Source organism: Antechinus flavipes, chromosome 4 (assembly GCF_016432865.1).
Source record: "Antechinus flavipes isolate AdamAnt ecotype Samford, QLD, Australia chromosome 4, AdamAnt_v2, whole genome shotgun sequence".
Classification (NCBI taxonomy): domain Eukaryota; kingdom Metazoa; phylum Chordata; class Mammalia; order Dasyuromorphia; family Dasyuridae; genus Antechinus; species Antechinus flavipes.
Window position 1 is genome coordinate 32316248 of NC_067401.1, and position 15742 is coordinate 32331989.

Sequence of the window (15742 nt, forward strand, 5' to 3'; positions counted from 1 at the left end):
TTATATTGTGATGACTGACTAGAAGCCCATTTTTTTTTCTTGCTGTCCCTCCTGATCTTCCTGTAAAAAGCAGGTCTGGTGCTGCTGTCCCATTTTATGCATGGGATCACTGAGGCCAGCCTTTCAGATCTCACCCAGGCTGTGTTTCTCTCCCTGTCTCAGGGCAGTGAAATCCAGGACCCTGCCTACGTGGATAGCGAAAACGCCCTCGGAGTATCCTACCTCTTTCCTGAGGACGAGGCCATGACACTGGCCCAGCCTGAAGTCCTTCATGAATCGGACATGGACAGCGCCATTGACAGTGCCCCCAGTCTGGAAGTATCAGACATGAGTCCGGGAGAGGAGAAGGATGGGGTTCTTGGAGGCCTCTTTCTTCCAGGTGACAAGTAAGTCCCACATCAGGGCCAGAAGAATCTCTCCAAGACCCGTGACAGCCTCTCCTAGTCAGGTTCCAGGTGGTGATGTTCCCTCCTTCTTTTTCATGCTGTGAGGTGATGGGTAAACAGCTGGTGCTGGGAAATTGGGCGGGGCAGTAAATGCCCTTTGAAGGAAGGAGGGGAAGGGAATAAGCCTTTATCTCTGGATAAATACCCTGGCCAAGTACTTCATATCTCATTTGTTCCTTTTCAGCCATTCTGTGAGATAAGTTCTGTTATTATATCCATTTTGTTCCTTTTCAGCCACTCTATGACATAAGGCTATTAATATATCCATTTTACAGTTAGGGAAACTGAGGCAGATACCTTAGGTGACTTGCCTAGGGTCATACGGCTGGGCCCTCCTGACCCTATTTTGCATCCAGTTTTAGATGATTTGGAAGGCCTGGTGAGCTGAAAAATGGAGCTGCCCCCACTGGAGTGTAAGCTCTGGTTTTGTGAAATCCGGCTCTCCTGCTTATCACCTGCTGGCGGCTCTCAGTCTTGTTTTTGGCTTGTATGACCCCAGGCAAGTCGGGGAATCTCCAGCCATGTTGGAGTCCGAACTCAATCCTGGTCTTCCTGGCTTCCAGACCAATTCCTCCCAGGGAGGGCCGTGCACTGAGTTTGGAGAGGTGGCTCCGAGCCACCTTGGGAAGGCCTTTAAATGTCAAAAGTTTTTAAAAGTGCTTTTTTTGGTCTTCTAGGTCATTTATCCCCAATCCATCTGCAACATCGGATCTCTCCACACACTCAACAGCCTCTCTCATCAGTAATGAAGAACAATTTGAAGACTACGGGGAAGGGGAAGATGTGGAGTTTAACCCCAGCAGCCCGTGTCCTGATGATGAAACTCGAACTAATGTGTACTCTGACCTGGGGTCTTCTGTGTCTTCCAGGTGGCTGCTGTGGGTCTGGGGTGGGAAATGGGACTTGCCTAGGATTTGGGGTTCATAGGTGAGATGGGGGAGCAACTTGGTGTTTTTGTACCAAGGAAAATAGGGCAGAACTGCTCTTGGAGAGGTAGCCTGATGGCTGGCCCGAACATGGCGCTTAATAAATGCTTACTGACAGACCTACCGGCTGACCGTCCCACCTCATTTGAGAACTTCAGCTAGCAGCCTGGGCTCTAAGAAGGTCCCTGCTGGGAGCCGCTTGAGCCAGCTCTCAGCGACTTTCAGTTGTCAGTGGGAGAACTTACATCTCATAAATCAGTAACCCTACAAATCAGGGCTTGATTTATTAGGTTATGTTTTGCATTGTTTAGTGGAGCATTGTGTCCTGCAAACCTCCCTCCTACTCTTCAGAGCCAGTTGTTAAATATTTACTGGCTCTAAGTCAGGGGCCTTAGGCTTGGTCATCTTCCTGCCCTAATTCTTTCTGCGGTGGACATTCCTCCCTGGGGACTGGGAGCAAGAGGAAGACCTGACTCTGTGTGACAGTTTTTGTGAAATACCAATGTCTATTTTTCTGTCTCTACTTTCCCCCAATCTCGTGCTTGGGTAAGAGACCAATTCAGATTTATCTGGGGAAATTGCTGAGAGGCAAGAGTTAAATATTAGAGACGGAGTCTTATCCTAGGCTGCAGATCTTGATCTTCCTAGCCTTTAAATGGGTATCAGCCTACTGATCTCCCTTCCCCTCCCTATTTTTACGATGATTCTAGAGCTGAAGTGATTTCTGTCATTGAATTGCTTTCAGCAGTTCTCAGACATTCCTGAAGTGCACTCACTCAATTTAGAGTCAGCAGAATTGGTTCCAATCCAATCCCAGACATTTGCCCGTTTTGTGAACCTCAGCATGATGATATTAAATTTCCTTACCTATAATACGGAGCTTGTGATAATAACTATACATGTAAAATATACCCCGCAAGGATGTGGGAGGCAGATCACAATGTGTATTTGCATTTGTTAAGTCTGTTTTTGCAAACTGGAAAAGTATTACACTTCCTGCTGCTGTTTGTTTTTCTCATGGTTGTGGGCTTCCTTGGGGCCTCAGCTCAGGAGGATATATTGACCAATTAGCCCAGGCAGATGATAAGTAAACTTATATTCTTCCCACCCACAAACAGTGCAGGACAGACCCCTAGAAAAACGAGGCACGTCTACAATAGCGAACTGCTGGATGTCTACTGCTCCCAGTGCTGTAAGAAGATCAGTCTGCTGAATGATTTGGAAACCAGGCTAAAAAATCTTAAGGCTAACAGGTGAGCAAGCATTGACCCGAAGGAACATGAATGAGACCCTCGTTCCCACCCTCTCCCGTCCTGTGCCAAATAAGGGATTGTGTCTACACAACCAGTGGGGTGCTTGGTCCCTCCGGTGGGACATCCGGAGTGTGGAAGGTCCAATGATTTTGATTTGAATCCCAGCATTTCTGTATGGCCACTTGACTTTCCTGGGATTCATTTCTTCCATATAATGAAGGTTTGGACAAAGTGACCCGGGAGGTCCCTTCTGGACCTCGGTTTTCCTCCTCCTTCTATAATATAATATTGAACTAGATGGCCACTAAGCCCATTTCTGGCACAAAATCTACACTCCCCAACGTAGGATATAAGATTTAAGCTAAGATTCTTGGGACCTGTAAGTAGCTGCGGGCCTGGCCAGCTGTGGTTGACAGGGAGAAAGTGGGAAATGAGCTTTTCCTGTGCTGAGATGAGAAGGGAGTGCTCAGCCAAGAGCTAGGAGATGGGAAAGCACAGAGGAGGGTTCGTGGAACAGCAAATACAATCCCAATTTATTCAGGATAAACAGAATAAGTAGGTTTCCCCCTACTTTTCCTCCCTGGGTTGTTTCAAAACTCAACATACAATCTGTGATGTACCTCCTCCTCCTTCCCCCAATAAAAACCCTTTATCTTGAATGAGAGTAATGTTTTGCCATGTTCTATTTAAGACCAAAGCTGGTCTCAATGATGTATTCTTTCCTCTCCTCTAGCCCTAACCGGAAGATCTCTAGCACAGCATTCGGCCGGTAAGATCCTGTCCACCTTTTCTGGGTTTCTCTGGGTCTTTGTTTCTACTTATCTGTGTGGCTCCTGGCAGCCCCTTTTCTTTCCCCTAATTCCTCTGTCCCGCCCTCGAGCTTCATGCACAGAAACTTAACAGTTGACGGGATGGACGTTCCAAGGATAATTGTCCAACAGAAGCTTGTTCCTTTTTCTCCTGACAGCCACACAAAAAACCAGCCTTGATTCAGTTTCCCTAGATTAGAAGAGCCCCAAGTGAGAAAACTGCCATGGGAACACTGACACTTAGCCAGGAACATCACAAACTCTTGAGTGTGGCCCTGTGGGGTGGATCCACAGCCCCTGCCCTCAAGGGGTTTATGATCCTCTGTGAAAATATGAAGTTTGCTTTAGTTTATTTGCTTAAGTAAATTTTTATTGATGTTATTTTAAAAATATTCTTTCCCAGAGAAGTTTTTCATTACCATCAAAGAATTTTAAAAAGGGGAAAAGAAAAGAGTATTTTTAAATAATAGATGATCACATTCTATTCCACTGTATACACAGGCTGGTTCTTTCATCCCCTCCATTTGGCCTTTTTGAGAGTCTTTTTTTAAAGGTTATTTTACCTTTTTATGGTTATCAAGTTTTTTTTTTCCTTTCTAAAAGTCTTTTTTTTTAAGGTTATTTTAGCTTTTAAAGGTTTATTTAAGATATTGTAAGGTTTTTCAAGATTGTGATATGGAGAAAAAGTACTTATATTTGAAATACTGACTACCTGTGTGAATATGTGTCGGTCCCAGGACCTTTCGGTCCTCTATCTCATCATATATAAAAATGAGTACCTTGGGCAAGGTGACCGCTAAAGGTTCCTGCCACCTCTAAATCTTTGATGATTGGTTCAGGAATATTTGTGGCATCAAACACATAGGGTCTTTTGAAGTTCCTTAGTTTTACTGGGTTCATAAAAATAGAGAACAATCTTTTTTCCCCTGAGGCAAACCCTGAGGGGTCAAGTGACTTGCCCAGGGTCACACAGCTAGGAAGTGTTAAGTGTCTGAGGCTGGATTTGAACTCAGGTCGTCTGGCTTCAGGGATGGTGCTCTATCCACTGCACCACCTACACGTTCCCAGTTCATAAAAATATAATGAAAGGAAAAATAACTTCCAGGCATGGGACCATTGGCTTGCTGGCTTTAGACCTTCATGGCTATATCCATGCAAAGATTGGATATACCCCTGATGCCATCCCACAGCTGATTGGGAAGCTTTCCTGGCGCGTAAAAGCTGCCCCTCCTGCCATCACCAATCTCATGCATGAACTTTAAGCATATATTCTTAAGTGGGTACCCACACATAATGGAACAGTAATTGGAGGACTGGCTTCAGGGCCAGGAGAACAGGAGTTCCCCACCTGGAGGGGACTTGGACAGGACGAGTCGTCTCAGTGTCTTGGTGCCTCTGACAACTCTAAGACTGGGGAGTATTTTTCCTCTCCAAGCAGTTCCCTTACTGAGGAAGTCACAGTCTCCATCTCTAGCCTTAATTATGCTAAGAAACAGAAAAACTCTTTCCTGCCCTTAAGAAGCTTCCACTTTGACATTCACAGACAACTCATGCACAACAGCAACTTCAGCAGCAGTAACGGCAGCACCGAGGACCTGTTCCGGGACAGCATTGACTCCTGCGATAACGACCTCACGGAAAAGGTAAGGGCGCCCCTTTGTAGGGCTCTGGGGGCTTCTGAAGAGGATCTGAACTGTTCCCCTTGCAGGATGGGGTGAGACGTGGAAGGGGCTTAGATGTTAACCGTGGTACCCAAACCACAAGAAACCCCCGGGGCACTAAGTTCCTAGGGAAGTCCGTCAGTTCAGCAAGAAAACTTAATAAGCACCAACTGGGTGTTTGACTGGGATGTGGGTTGGGAGAGGGTAGACACGTGATTGTACAATCCCACAAGGGGGACCTGCCACAGCCAAGCCTGCGACGCTCCGTCCCCTAAATCCGCTCCATTTTTTCCCTTTTGTAGGTGAGCTTTTTGGAGAAAAAGGTGACCGAACTGGAAAATGACAGTCTGACTAATGGAGATCTGAAGAGCAAATTAAAGCAAGAAAACACACAGCTCGTCCACAGGTATTTTCATAGCTGCCCCCCCTTCCTGGGAAGATGGGAGTGGGGAGGCTGCCAGGCTGTCCTGGGGGGTGATGGCAAGAGGGCGGCGGAGAGCATGTCTCCGTCAGAAGCCCCCTTTGACCCCGGTGGCTGCCCCTCTGCAGGGTACATGAGCTGGAAGAGATCATGAAAGACCAGGAGACGACAGCAGAGCAGACCCTGGAGGAGGAGATCAGACGGCATCGGGAATTGTTCAGCAAGCTTGAAAAGGAGAAAAGCACCGAGATCGAGCTGCTCAACACAAGGTGCGCACATTCGCATCTCACCCCCTCTCTGGCTTTCGGTGAATCTGGCGTGTCAGTCCCACAGATGATGTTTTGAATGCTGGGTGAAGTCAATAATGCCGTTGATACAATGATTAAAGATTAGCAAAAATACTTCACAGTGACTCAGTGAGATAGGGACCGTATGCATTAGCTCTATTTTACAGATGAGAAAACTGAGGCATCAGAGTTTACATTCTAGTAGTGATAAGAATTCTTGGAACTTAAAATCCCTTACATTTATGATCCAGTGAATCCTCGCCCTGTCCATGTAAGTTAAGAAGAAACCAATAATACCCCCATTTTAGAGCCTGGGAAATGACTTTTTCAAGGGCACCTGGGTACACTGGGGGCAGAGCTCTCCTCACGCCCAGGACAGGGCTTTCTCTGCTGTGGAGCTCACTTACAAGGTGGCATCCTGGGCCGATTTAAATCAAGAAAATCCGTCTGTGGGGCTGATAGTGTTTCTTTCAACCTCACCTTACTCCTGACGCATTCTCTTGGATGCAACGACCCTGGCTGTCCCACCGAGACCCGACATCTCTTGGCCCTGGCCAGCTTCTCTGTCTGTCCCCCTCCACACTGATCACTGACCACCGTGGCTTCCTTTAAGTCCTAACTAACATCCGACCTCCTATAGGAAGCCTTCCCCAACCCCTCTAATTCCAGTACCTTCTCTCTGTTAATTATCTCCTACTTATCCTGTATAGAACTTGATTTTTATATATACCAGCTTTCATGTTGTCTCCCCCATTAGATTGTAAATCTTAAAAGCACTCATGGCATGGGACCTTGAGTAAATGCTTTCCGTTTTCTGCATTTTTATTTCTCCATGTTTCAAATGAGGGGCTGGGGCTAAATGTTTCCCCATTCTGGAACCTTCCCTGTTAATTATCTCCCAGTTATCCTGTGTAGAGCTTGATTTTTATATATACCAGCTTTCATGCTGTCTCCCCCATTAGATTGTAAATCTGAAGGCACTCGTGATATGGGACCTTGAGTGAGTGCTTTCATTTTCTGCATTTTTATTTCTTCACATTTCAAATGAGGGGGCTGGCGCTAAATGTTCCCTCAGTTCTAAAGTTCTCTGGTTCCCCAGGTGGGATATTAGGAGGGCAGACCTTCTGAAGAGGGCTAGAAGCTGCCTCGGGTGCTCTCTCTGTGGGTTGCCTTTGATGCTGAAAAGAGCAGCCTTTAGTCTTTTGCACAAAGCACAGTCTGAAGTCTCTCCTCTGTCGTCCCATGCTGGAGCCTCCAAAGCTTGTCCCGTCCCTGGGTGGACTGATTGATGTTAGCAAAGATAGTCAGGAGCAGCTTTCCTGATGCCAGATAGAGAAGCCAGGGTAAGGGTGTACCTGCTTCCTCCTTACTCATCTCACCCATCAGAGACAATTTGCTACAGGGCTAAGAGCTCTGTGCTTAGAATACTAAGGCCTGAGTTCAGATCATGCCCCTGAATGAAGATTCTGCTGCAGAAATTCCTAAATGTCCCTTCCTTTTTAGAAATTATTCTGGGTTTTGAACAGCACGGCCGTGTGGATTTCAGTTAAAAGTGGCCACAGCCCCCAAAATGCCTCAAAAAAAAAACCTTTAAAAATTTAACTTTTTTTTTTTTCAGTGAGCAAAATTATTTTCTCAGCCCATTTTGAAAAAAGAAAAACTAACTTGCTAACAAATAAATATACATAGTCAAGCAAAACAAATTTCTTGCTCTTTCTATTGAGAGGTGGGAAGTGTGCTTTTATAAGGAGTTTGTTGGAGGCGTGGTGAGTTCATTTCATTGGCTGGAGAAATTCAGGCTTTTAAAATTGTTTTGACTCAAAAGAACTTTGATGTAGTTGTGGTCATATTCAATTCTGACCATATCAAGAGTTAAAAACAAAATTGTTTCTACTAAGAAATATCCTTTTAAAATGATGTGGTCACATCATGTGCAAAGTTAAATGTTTGAGTTTTGAGGTCAAGTTTTTATTTGTTTTTGCAAATAGGAAGCACTACAATTGAGTAAAGTTAATATTTTTAAAAAATGTTCAAGTACATTTAAACAAAAATTTTTAACATTTAAAAAAAAAATTGAGTTCCAGATTCTCTCCTTCCCACCTTGAAGAGGCAAACAATTTGATATAATTAGACATGTGCATTCATGCAAAGCATCTCTATGTTGCAGGCCAAAAAAACCCAAGAATAATAAAGAAAGTTTAAAAGTTAAAGAGAAAAAGTTAATATTTTTTGATGGGAAAACCATGATATAGGGGAACAAACATTCTCTTTAGAATCAGGGGATCTGGATTTAAATCCCAACTCTGAAGAGTCACTGGTTAAGTAATTCCCTTACATCTCCCATCTAGGAAGAAGTGTCAGAAGCGGGATTTGAACTCAGGTTCCCCTAAGTCTAACATACAGTCTCCTGAGTCTTTCCATAACACCTCTGGAGAAACAGTTATGGTGGACCAGGATTTCAAGTTGGAGAGCAGCATCCCCTCCATATCCCCTAGGTACCTAGAACAAATTATGCCCCTGAGAACTGATGGATTTGTTTATTTACTTTCACAACCCGGATCCTATTTTTAATTTCCACCCTGAAGGCCGGTTTCCAAGAGTTTCTGTTGTGCTCTTAATCCCAGCAGTGTGCTGCTCCCTCTTGACCTCTTGGTAAGAGTCAGTGATGGAAGGAAATCTCTGAACTGAGATCAGGGAATCCACAGTTCTGGTACCAGAGTAGCCACTAACTTGCTGTGTGGCTGAGGGCAAACAACCTTCCCTTTCTTACATCTGCAGACTGCTGGGGTGTTGATACAAAGATGGTTGTCAGACACAGTTTCTCCTTTTGCTGGAGTTTAAGGATCTGTATAATTCCTTTAGTACCTCCAGGATCAATGAATCAGTGCACACACTTCACTGGGGCAGATTATACCAATTTTTGACAAAATCCTACTTTAATAAATGGTTACTCTGAGTTTCTGGGTCTTAAAAAATAAATTTCCCTTGGCCATGTCAGTAATAAACCTGGTTGAATTTAGAGAGAATGATTCTCTGACCTGGTCCGTCCAGGAAGTCTTCCCAGCTTGATAGATACTTGCCAGAGTGAGCATTGCTTTTGAGCTGCACCAGTGAAACATCAGGGAGACCCCCAAGGAAAAGACATATTCGGGGGGATGTGGGAAGATGTAATATAACTTGTGAAGAGTGCTCCAAGTCCAGGGCAAAGACTGAGGCAGGAAAGGACTGGAATCAGAAACAACTTCTTGAAAGAGGGGACTTTTTGGAGAAAAATGAAAGCAGATACAGCTTTGAAAAAATCATAGTTTGATTTCTGAGAGCCTGACCCATTAAACCCAAAGCTAGATGTTTGTTGTTTTAGGTATTTGGCCTTTTTCTGGAAGGAAGTCAAGTTTGGGATCTAAATTCTGGACTTCGAGTCCATGAGTGAAACTGACCTTGATTTTCCCTCTTGCCCCCCATTTCCCACAGGGTACAACAATTAGAAGAAGAAAACACAGAATTAAGGACCACAGTGACCCGTCTCAAGTCCCAAACGGAGAAATTAGATGAGGTAAGGAATTTTTTAATTAATAATTTTTGCGTGCATTTTTACATTACCTCAATTCCCAAATATTTCCCTCCTGACTTCGGTGTTTTGGGAAATCGCCGGTTGTTTCTGGGTGCAGACAAGGCAGGATCTGGTATGGAAATGGGGGGGATGGGTTGAGAGGTCACCCAACCCAAGGGCTTGGATGTTGGTGGACTCTCTCCCTGCCCCCTTCCCCGTTTCCATCGGCACCAGTGCCCTGTCTCTGAATGGTGGCTGGCATCTCCCCCGTTTCAGGAGCGGCAGCGGATGTCTGACCGTTTAGAAGATACCAGTCTCCGGCTGAAGGACGAGATGGATTTGTACAAGCGGATGATGGACAAGCTGCGACAGAACCGGATAGAATACCACAAGGAGCGAGAGGCTACCCAGGAGGTGGGTCACTGGGTCACTGCTCAGCCACCCGAATCATCGGCTCCCCAAGAAACCCACTGAGTGAGACCCTGGGGTGTAGGGGACCCGAAATCAGGAAAACCTGAGTTAGAATATTACCAGAGACTCTTAGTAGCTATAAGTGGTGGCTATAAGTCACTTTTTGCCTGTTTCCTCATCTGTAAAAATGAGTGGTTGAACCTATAGGTCTTTTCAGTTCTTTATCTGTGTAATTCAGCTCTAGGAGGAAGTATTAGTCTTAAGTATTCCGATTCCCATTTTTCAGATGAGGAGATTGAGACTGAGAAGAAATTCAAGCTCCATCCTTCTTTAAATCTATGTGCCTCTTAAGGCTGAGTTACCCATGTTTTGTGGAACAAAATTCTAAGTAGGCAGAGACTTTTTTTAAATCTTATACCTGGTGCTTGGTAGAATTATTATACCATAATAAGTGCTTGTTGCATTGAAATGAAGTTTTCCTATTTGGGCTTTCATTCCTACAGCTCATTGAGGACCTGAGGAAGGAGCTGGAACACCTCCAGCTTTATAAACTGGACTGTGAGCGGCCTGGCCGGGGACGAAGCTCCTCTTCTAGCATGAGTGAATTCAATGCCAGAGCCCGGGAAATTGAACTGGAACACGAAATCAAGCGGCTCAAGCAGGTGAGTCTGGGTGGGTGGACTCCAGGGGCTGGGGAGAGATGGGGTCCCTTGAGGGCTTCCATTGCCTAACCTTTGCTTCCAAGGTGGAGCAGGGAAAGGAAGCATCAGTCCCACATAACAGGAGCCAGGTTATTTTCAGTAGCATGTCTCAAGCCCCCACCAGCATCTCACATCAGAGAAAGGGACTGGAAGATAGGTGGATAGATTGAGAGGTAGGCAGTTGGATGGAGAGATGGAGAAATAGATGATGAAGATATAGATAGATAGATGACATTTATCCAGTCAGGAGGCTTGAGGGCAGAGTCTTCCTCAAAGTAGGCAAGGCTGCTGGTAAAGAGGGAGAAAACTGGGAGTTATTATCAACAAAAGAATATGTAAAAGGGAAAAAAAAAGAAAGACAGCCCCTGCTAGGCCCTAGGAGTTATATTAAAAATTTAAAAAGATTTAAAGGCATTGAAAAAGCTGTTTTTAATAGTAAAAGAAGTTAAGAAAAAGGCAAACTGAGTGCCATGGAACTAGATAAAACTAGTCTGGCAACGACTCACATTATTTCTACATAATTTTTAGATTTACAAAGTGCTCTAAAGAAAGGCAGTAGGAAAAATAGAAGATTTAGAATTCAAGGACTTGCATCAATGCTGGCTCTTTCACTTAATAACCAAGTTATCTAAGGCAAGTGATTTCCTCCCTTGAGTTTCCTCCTATTTCCCCCAGTTTTCTCCTGTGGCGTTGGTATGACTTCTCAGACTCCTTGCATGAGATCCTACCTATGAGGTAGGGAGTGCGAGGATTTTTATGCCCATTTTTCAGATGAGGGAGATTTCCATTTGCCCTGTTGCTAGTAAGTAGCTGAGCTGGGGATTCGAGCCCGTCTCTTGACTTTACAAAGTTCACTTGCCCAAAAGTCACCCTAGAATTATAGAATGTTTAAGATCCCAGCCCAATCCCTTCTTTGTTGTATCTGAGGCTTCAGAATGGGAGTAAGATGGGGGAGATGATTTGCCTAAACTCAAATAGCAGGTTAGTGGCAGAATTCTACGTCTTTTCCCCAGCTCCGTCTCATGTTCTGTGCTCTCTGCTTTTTCTCTGATGCTGAATGGTACATGAAATTCTAAGACCTGGAGTGGAAATCAGAGATTACTTAGTCTTTTCCTTTCATCTTAGAGATAAATCCTGGAGAAATGAAGCAATTTGCCCAGTTACTATCAGCAGGTAGCTAAGTAGAAAAATCAAAATTAGAATTCAGGTCTCAGGAAGCCCAAGTTCAGTATATTTTTCACGGTTTCATTCCAGCCTCCCCAGTAACTTCTTTAGTTATACAAAAAAGTGCCAATCAGAACTAGTAGACGGAGTTTTCTCACCTGGGACATCCTTGTTCAAATGTCACAAGTTCCCTTTATAACTGCATCCCTATATAGGATAATAAGATTATACAGAGTTTTAATCTTGTCTTAGTCACTTTATAGCTGTGTGATTGCCTCAATTTCTTCATCTATAAAGTGGGAATAATAACAGTAGCTAAACCTCACAAAGTAGGATATTGTCAAGACCAAGTTCAGTAGTGCATGTAAAATGCTTTGTAAACTTTTAAATAAAAATAAATCAAATTAAATTTAGAAGAAATAAACGATAAAAGAAGTGACATGGTGATACAGTAGATAGAAAACTGGCCTCTGGGTTCACATCCTGCCGGAGATGTGTGTCCCCACTCTGCGACCCAGTACAAGCTACTCTCTGAGTTCCTCATTTGTAAAACGAAGAGGTTGGATTAGTTGGGGTTCATCTGCTTAAGATATCCACCTCTGACACATAATCATAGTTCCTTCCTTTCCTGAACCTCAGTTTCCCTGTCTGTAAAATGGAATACTTTCCTTACCTCGAGATTGTGAGGATCAGATGAGATGAGATATGGGGGTCTCCTTGGAGAAGTCTAGCATGGCACGTAGTAAGTGCTTTATGAAATATTGATTGGTTGAGGGTTTCCCCCTCTGAATAGAAGATAAACTTCTTGAAAGCAGTGACTATTTCCCTATTGCTTCTGTATTATCAGTGCTTAGCACAACGTCTGGCACATTGTAGGTGCTTTGTGAAATACCATTTGATGCTTTGATTGAAAGTCATTTCCCTCACAATAAGGTATAAAGGAAGGGATTTTCATTTTAATTGTTGAAGTCCAAGCTACAGCTTAGTGCCTGGTACATAGTAGGTGCTCACTGTTATCTTCGTTTACTAAGACAACCAAAATGACATCATTATGTTAGAATTGAGTTACACTGTATCTGACTGTGGCTGATCAGACTGACAGGAGCTCGGAATGCTCTGCCACCAGTCAGGCACAAATAGTCCCTGTGAACATTTGGGGTGGATTCTCTAATTTTACACATTTCACATCTTCTTTGGGCTAATTCAGTTCTGTTTGAATTGAATCACTACTGGTTGATTGATTGATTAACGATTTCTAACTCCTCTCTTTTGTCATGCTTTTGTCAGGAAAACCAGAAGCTCCGAGATCAGAATGATGACCTGAATGGGCAGATTTTAAGTCTCAGTCTTTATGAAGCAAAGAATCTCTTTGCTACTCAGACCAAAGCCCAGTCTTTGGCAGCAGAGATTGACTCGGCCTCCCGGGATGAGGTAAGGATGGGCTCGGACCCCGAGGACCCTCAGTGGATCCTTAAGAAAAGGAAAAAAGCATTTCTGGGTGACCTGTCAGTCCCTAGATATGTTATTGCTCACCTCTGATCTAAGAAACTCTCCATACTCGCAAGGGACAAGGGGTCAAGACTGGCAGCCATCACATTTTGCCAAGAAAACTCAAGTTAAAATGTTCTTTTCCTCTTTAATCTCCCTCTTGTCCCCCAGGGTTTTTATAAATGCATTTTTCTTTGTAGTGTTGATTCAGAATTGATTTTCTTTTTTATCATTTGCCTGGGGAAAGACTAAAACTACCATCCTCATAGATGTTTAGATCTAAATAACAATATAACATTTTGTTATTAACAATGTAGTAATACATAAAATAATAATAAATAATAGCAACATTTTTCAGTTTTATTTTTTATAGTAGCATTTTATTTTTCCAAATAAAAGGATAGTTTTCAACATTCACCTTTGTAAAAACATGTTTCAAATTTTTCTCCCTCCCTTCTCCTCTTCTCTCCTCTGCTAGACAACAAGTAATCCAATAGGTTAAACATGTCTGGTTCTTCTAAACATTTTTCCATATTCCTCATGCTGCATAAGAAAAATCAGATCAAAAGGTCGGGGGAGGGGAGGGGGAAACCAGGCCAAAAAAAGAAAGAAAGAAAGAAAGTAAAAATATTATGCTTTAATCCATATTCATTCGCCATAGTTCCTTCTCTGGATGCAGATGGCACTTTCTATCACAAGTTTATTGGAATTGCATTGAATCACCTCATTGTTGAAAAGAGCCAAGTCACAGCTGGTCATCGCATAATCTTGTTATTATTGTGTACAATGTTCTCTTGGTTCTGCTCACTTCATTCAGCATCAGTTCATGTAAATCTTTTCAGGCTTTTCTGAAATCAGCCTGCTCATTGTCCTTACAGAACAAAAATATTCATTACATTCTTTTGCATACAACTTATTCCGCCATTCCCCAATTGATGGGTATCCACTCAATTTCCAGTTCCTTGCCACAAACAAAAAACAAGAACAAAGTTTTATTTAAAGATATCTTTTGTTTTCGCATTACCGACATCCCTTTCCAGGAATCATTTTACTAAAATATCTTTTTCTTTCCCTGCCCTAAAACTGGAAAACAAGAGGCAGGTATCTCTTTATTGGACCAAGCTAGTCTTGTGGTCTTGAGTAACTAACTCACTTGGTCTCATTGATCCTTAGTTTGTAAAATGAAGAGATTGGGCCAAATGACCTTAGATGTTTTCTGGATCTAAATTTCTTTCCTCAAGGTTTCAAACTGGGGGCCTGTAGCATATTCCCAGCCCTAGTTGATGGCACACGATCCATTTCAGGGCTAGGAGCCTTTTTAGGTTCCTGAAATCAAATTCTTAACCAAAATCATTCAGTTTTTGAATATAGGAGAATTTTTGAATTCTTTCCTAGCCCACCTGATCAGTCCATTGTGACTCACGCCCAGCCTAGCTTTTTTAGATACCTTGTTTTTTTCTGCTGAGGTCTGGAGGCTAATGCCAGTCAGAACAGGGGAAGGAAGTTGGCTTTGCTTACAGAAGGCTGGGTTTTCATGAGGTGTCTCTTATCTGTCCTTCTCAGCTTATGGAAGCCCTCAAAGAACAAGAGGAGATCAACTACCGTCTGAGACAGTATATGGACAAGATCATTCTAGCCATCCTGGACCACAACCCGTCAATCCTGGAAATCAAAAACTGAAAGGAGATGGATGTAGGGGTCGAGGTGGGAGTGGGACCAATGAAGAGCCTGGGAGAGCAGCGGCCACCTGACACCTTCTGCACATGTCACTGGATTTAAGAGTCACTAATACTGTAAATGTCTATACATACAGCCGTGTGTGTATGTGTGTGTACAATTGGGTATGAGAGAAAATGAATGTGTGTGAATGTTGATATTGAAGATGGTACGTTGTTGAGCCTTTGGTCCCAAAGGTCTGCTTTGGTTAGCTTTTCATGCACTTTGTTGTACCTTTGCAGGAAAGAAGGCTGGCAGAAGGGATAGGATATTATTATTGTAATAACAATATAACTGGAAACTTGTATTTTAGATATTGGATAAAATGACTACCTCTGGTTGTAAGGATTTTTTAAAAGATCTATCTCTATTATTGGAGGTAACCCCTTGCCTCCTATAGGATAAAGAAAACAATGACTTTTCCAGTAACTTGAATACCTAGCAGCCTTGTGATTAGAATTAGTTTGATATCATTCTCCCTTTGCCTCCATCGGTGGCACACCCTGCTAGGGCACAGATATTTGGGTCAGGAAAGAAAAATTAGTCTTTTAGTAGAAAATCATGGAGGATAAAGCCATTGCCTCACATTTTTGGTGTGTTTAGGGATAAAAGTTTAGACTACCATAATGACTTGCTGGCAAAAAAAAGTGGTTTGTCACTTAAGATCTATCTCCTCCATTTCACACACCATTCATAATGACTAGTAGCTGGTTCTGGGTTCATGTATGAATGGCTTTGGGTCTCACAAGTAGCTATTTCTACAACTTAACCCCAGTTTTCAGGGGACTTAGAATTCAAGCTGTTTAATTTCTTTCTGGGTGGAGTCTTGGTCTTTATTTTTTTAAGATTTCCCTTGCACTCCTACATTCCTACTACCTCCCCCCTTTGTTTGTGTGTGTGTGTGTGTGT

The 15742-nt window shown here is 43.2% G+C and overlaps 1 protein-coding gene across 3 annotated transcripts in view; it reads left to right on the forward strand.

Annotated features, from left to right (window-relative positions):
• Positions 1–15181, forward strand: part of RAB11FIP4 (RAB11 family interacting protein 4) — a 158479-nt gene extending 143298 nt beyond the window's left edge. For all 3 annotated transcript variants that reach the window (XM_051992370.1, XM_051992372.1, XM_051992373.1), the window contains 12 exons: positions 163–386; positions 1124–1315; positions 2491–2625; positions 3359–3394; positions 4978–5077; positions 5398–5501; positions 5645–5785; positions 9275–9356; positions 9630–9767; positions 10268–10426; positions 12917–13060; positions 14681–15181. In XM_051992370.1, coding sequence (XP_051848330.1) covers positions 163–386; positions 1124–1315; positions 2491–2625; positions 3359–3394; positions 4978–5077; positions 5398–5501; positions 5645–5785; positions 9275–9356; positions 9630–9767; positions 10268–10426; positions 12917–13060; positions 14681–14797 — 1572 coding nt within the window. In that variant the 3' untranslated portion in view covers positions 14798–15181. The remainder of the gene's footprint in view (positions 1–162; positions 387–1123; positions 1316–2490; positions 2626–3358; positions 3395–4977; positions 5078–5397; positions 5502–5644; positions 5786–9274; positions 9357–9629; positions 9768–10267; positions 10427–12916; positions 13061–14680) is intronic.
• Positions 15182–15742: the final 561 nt, after the last annotated feature.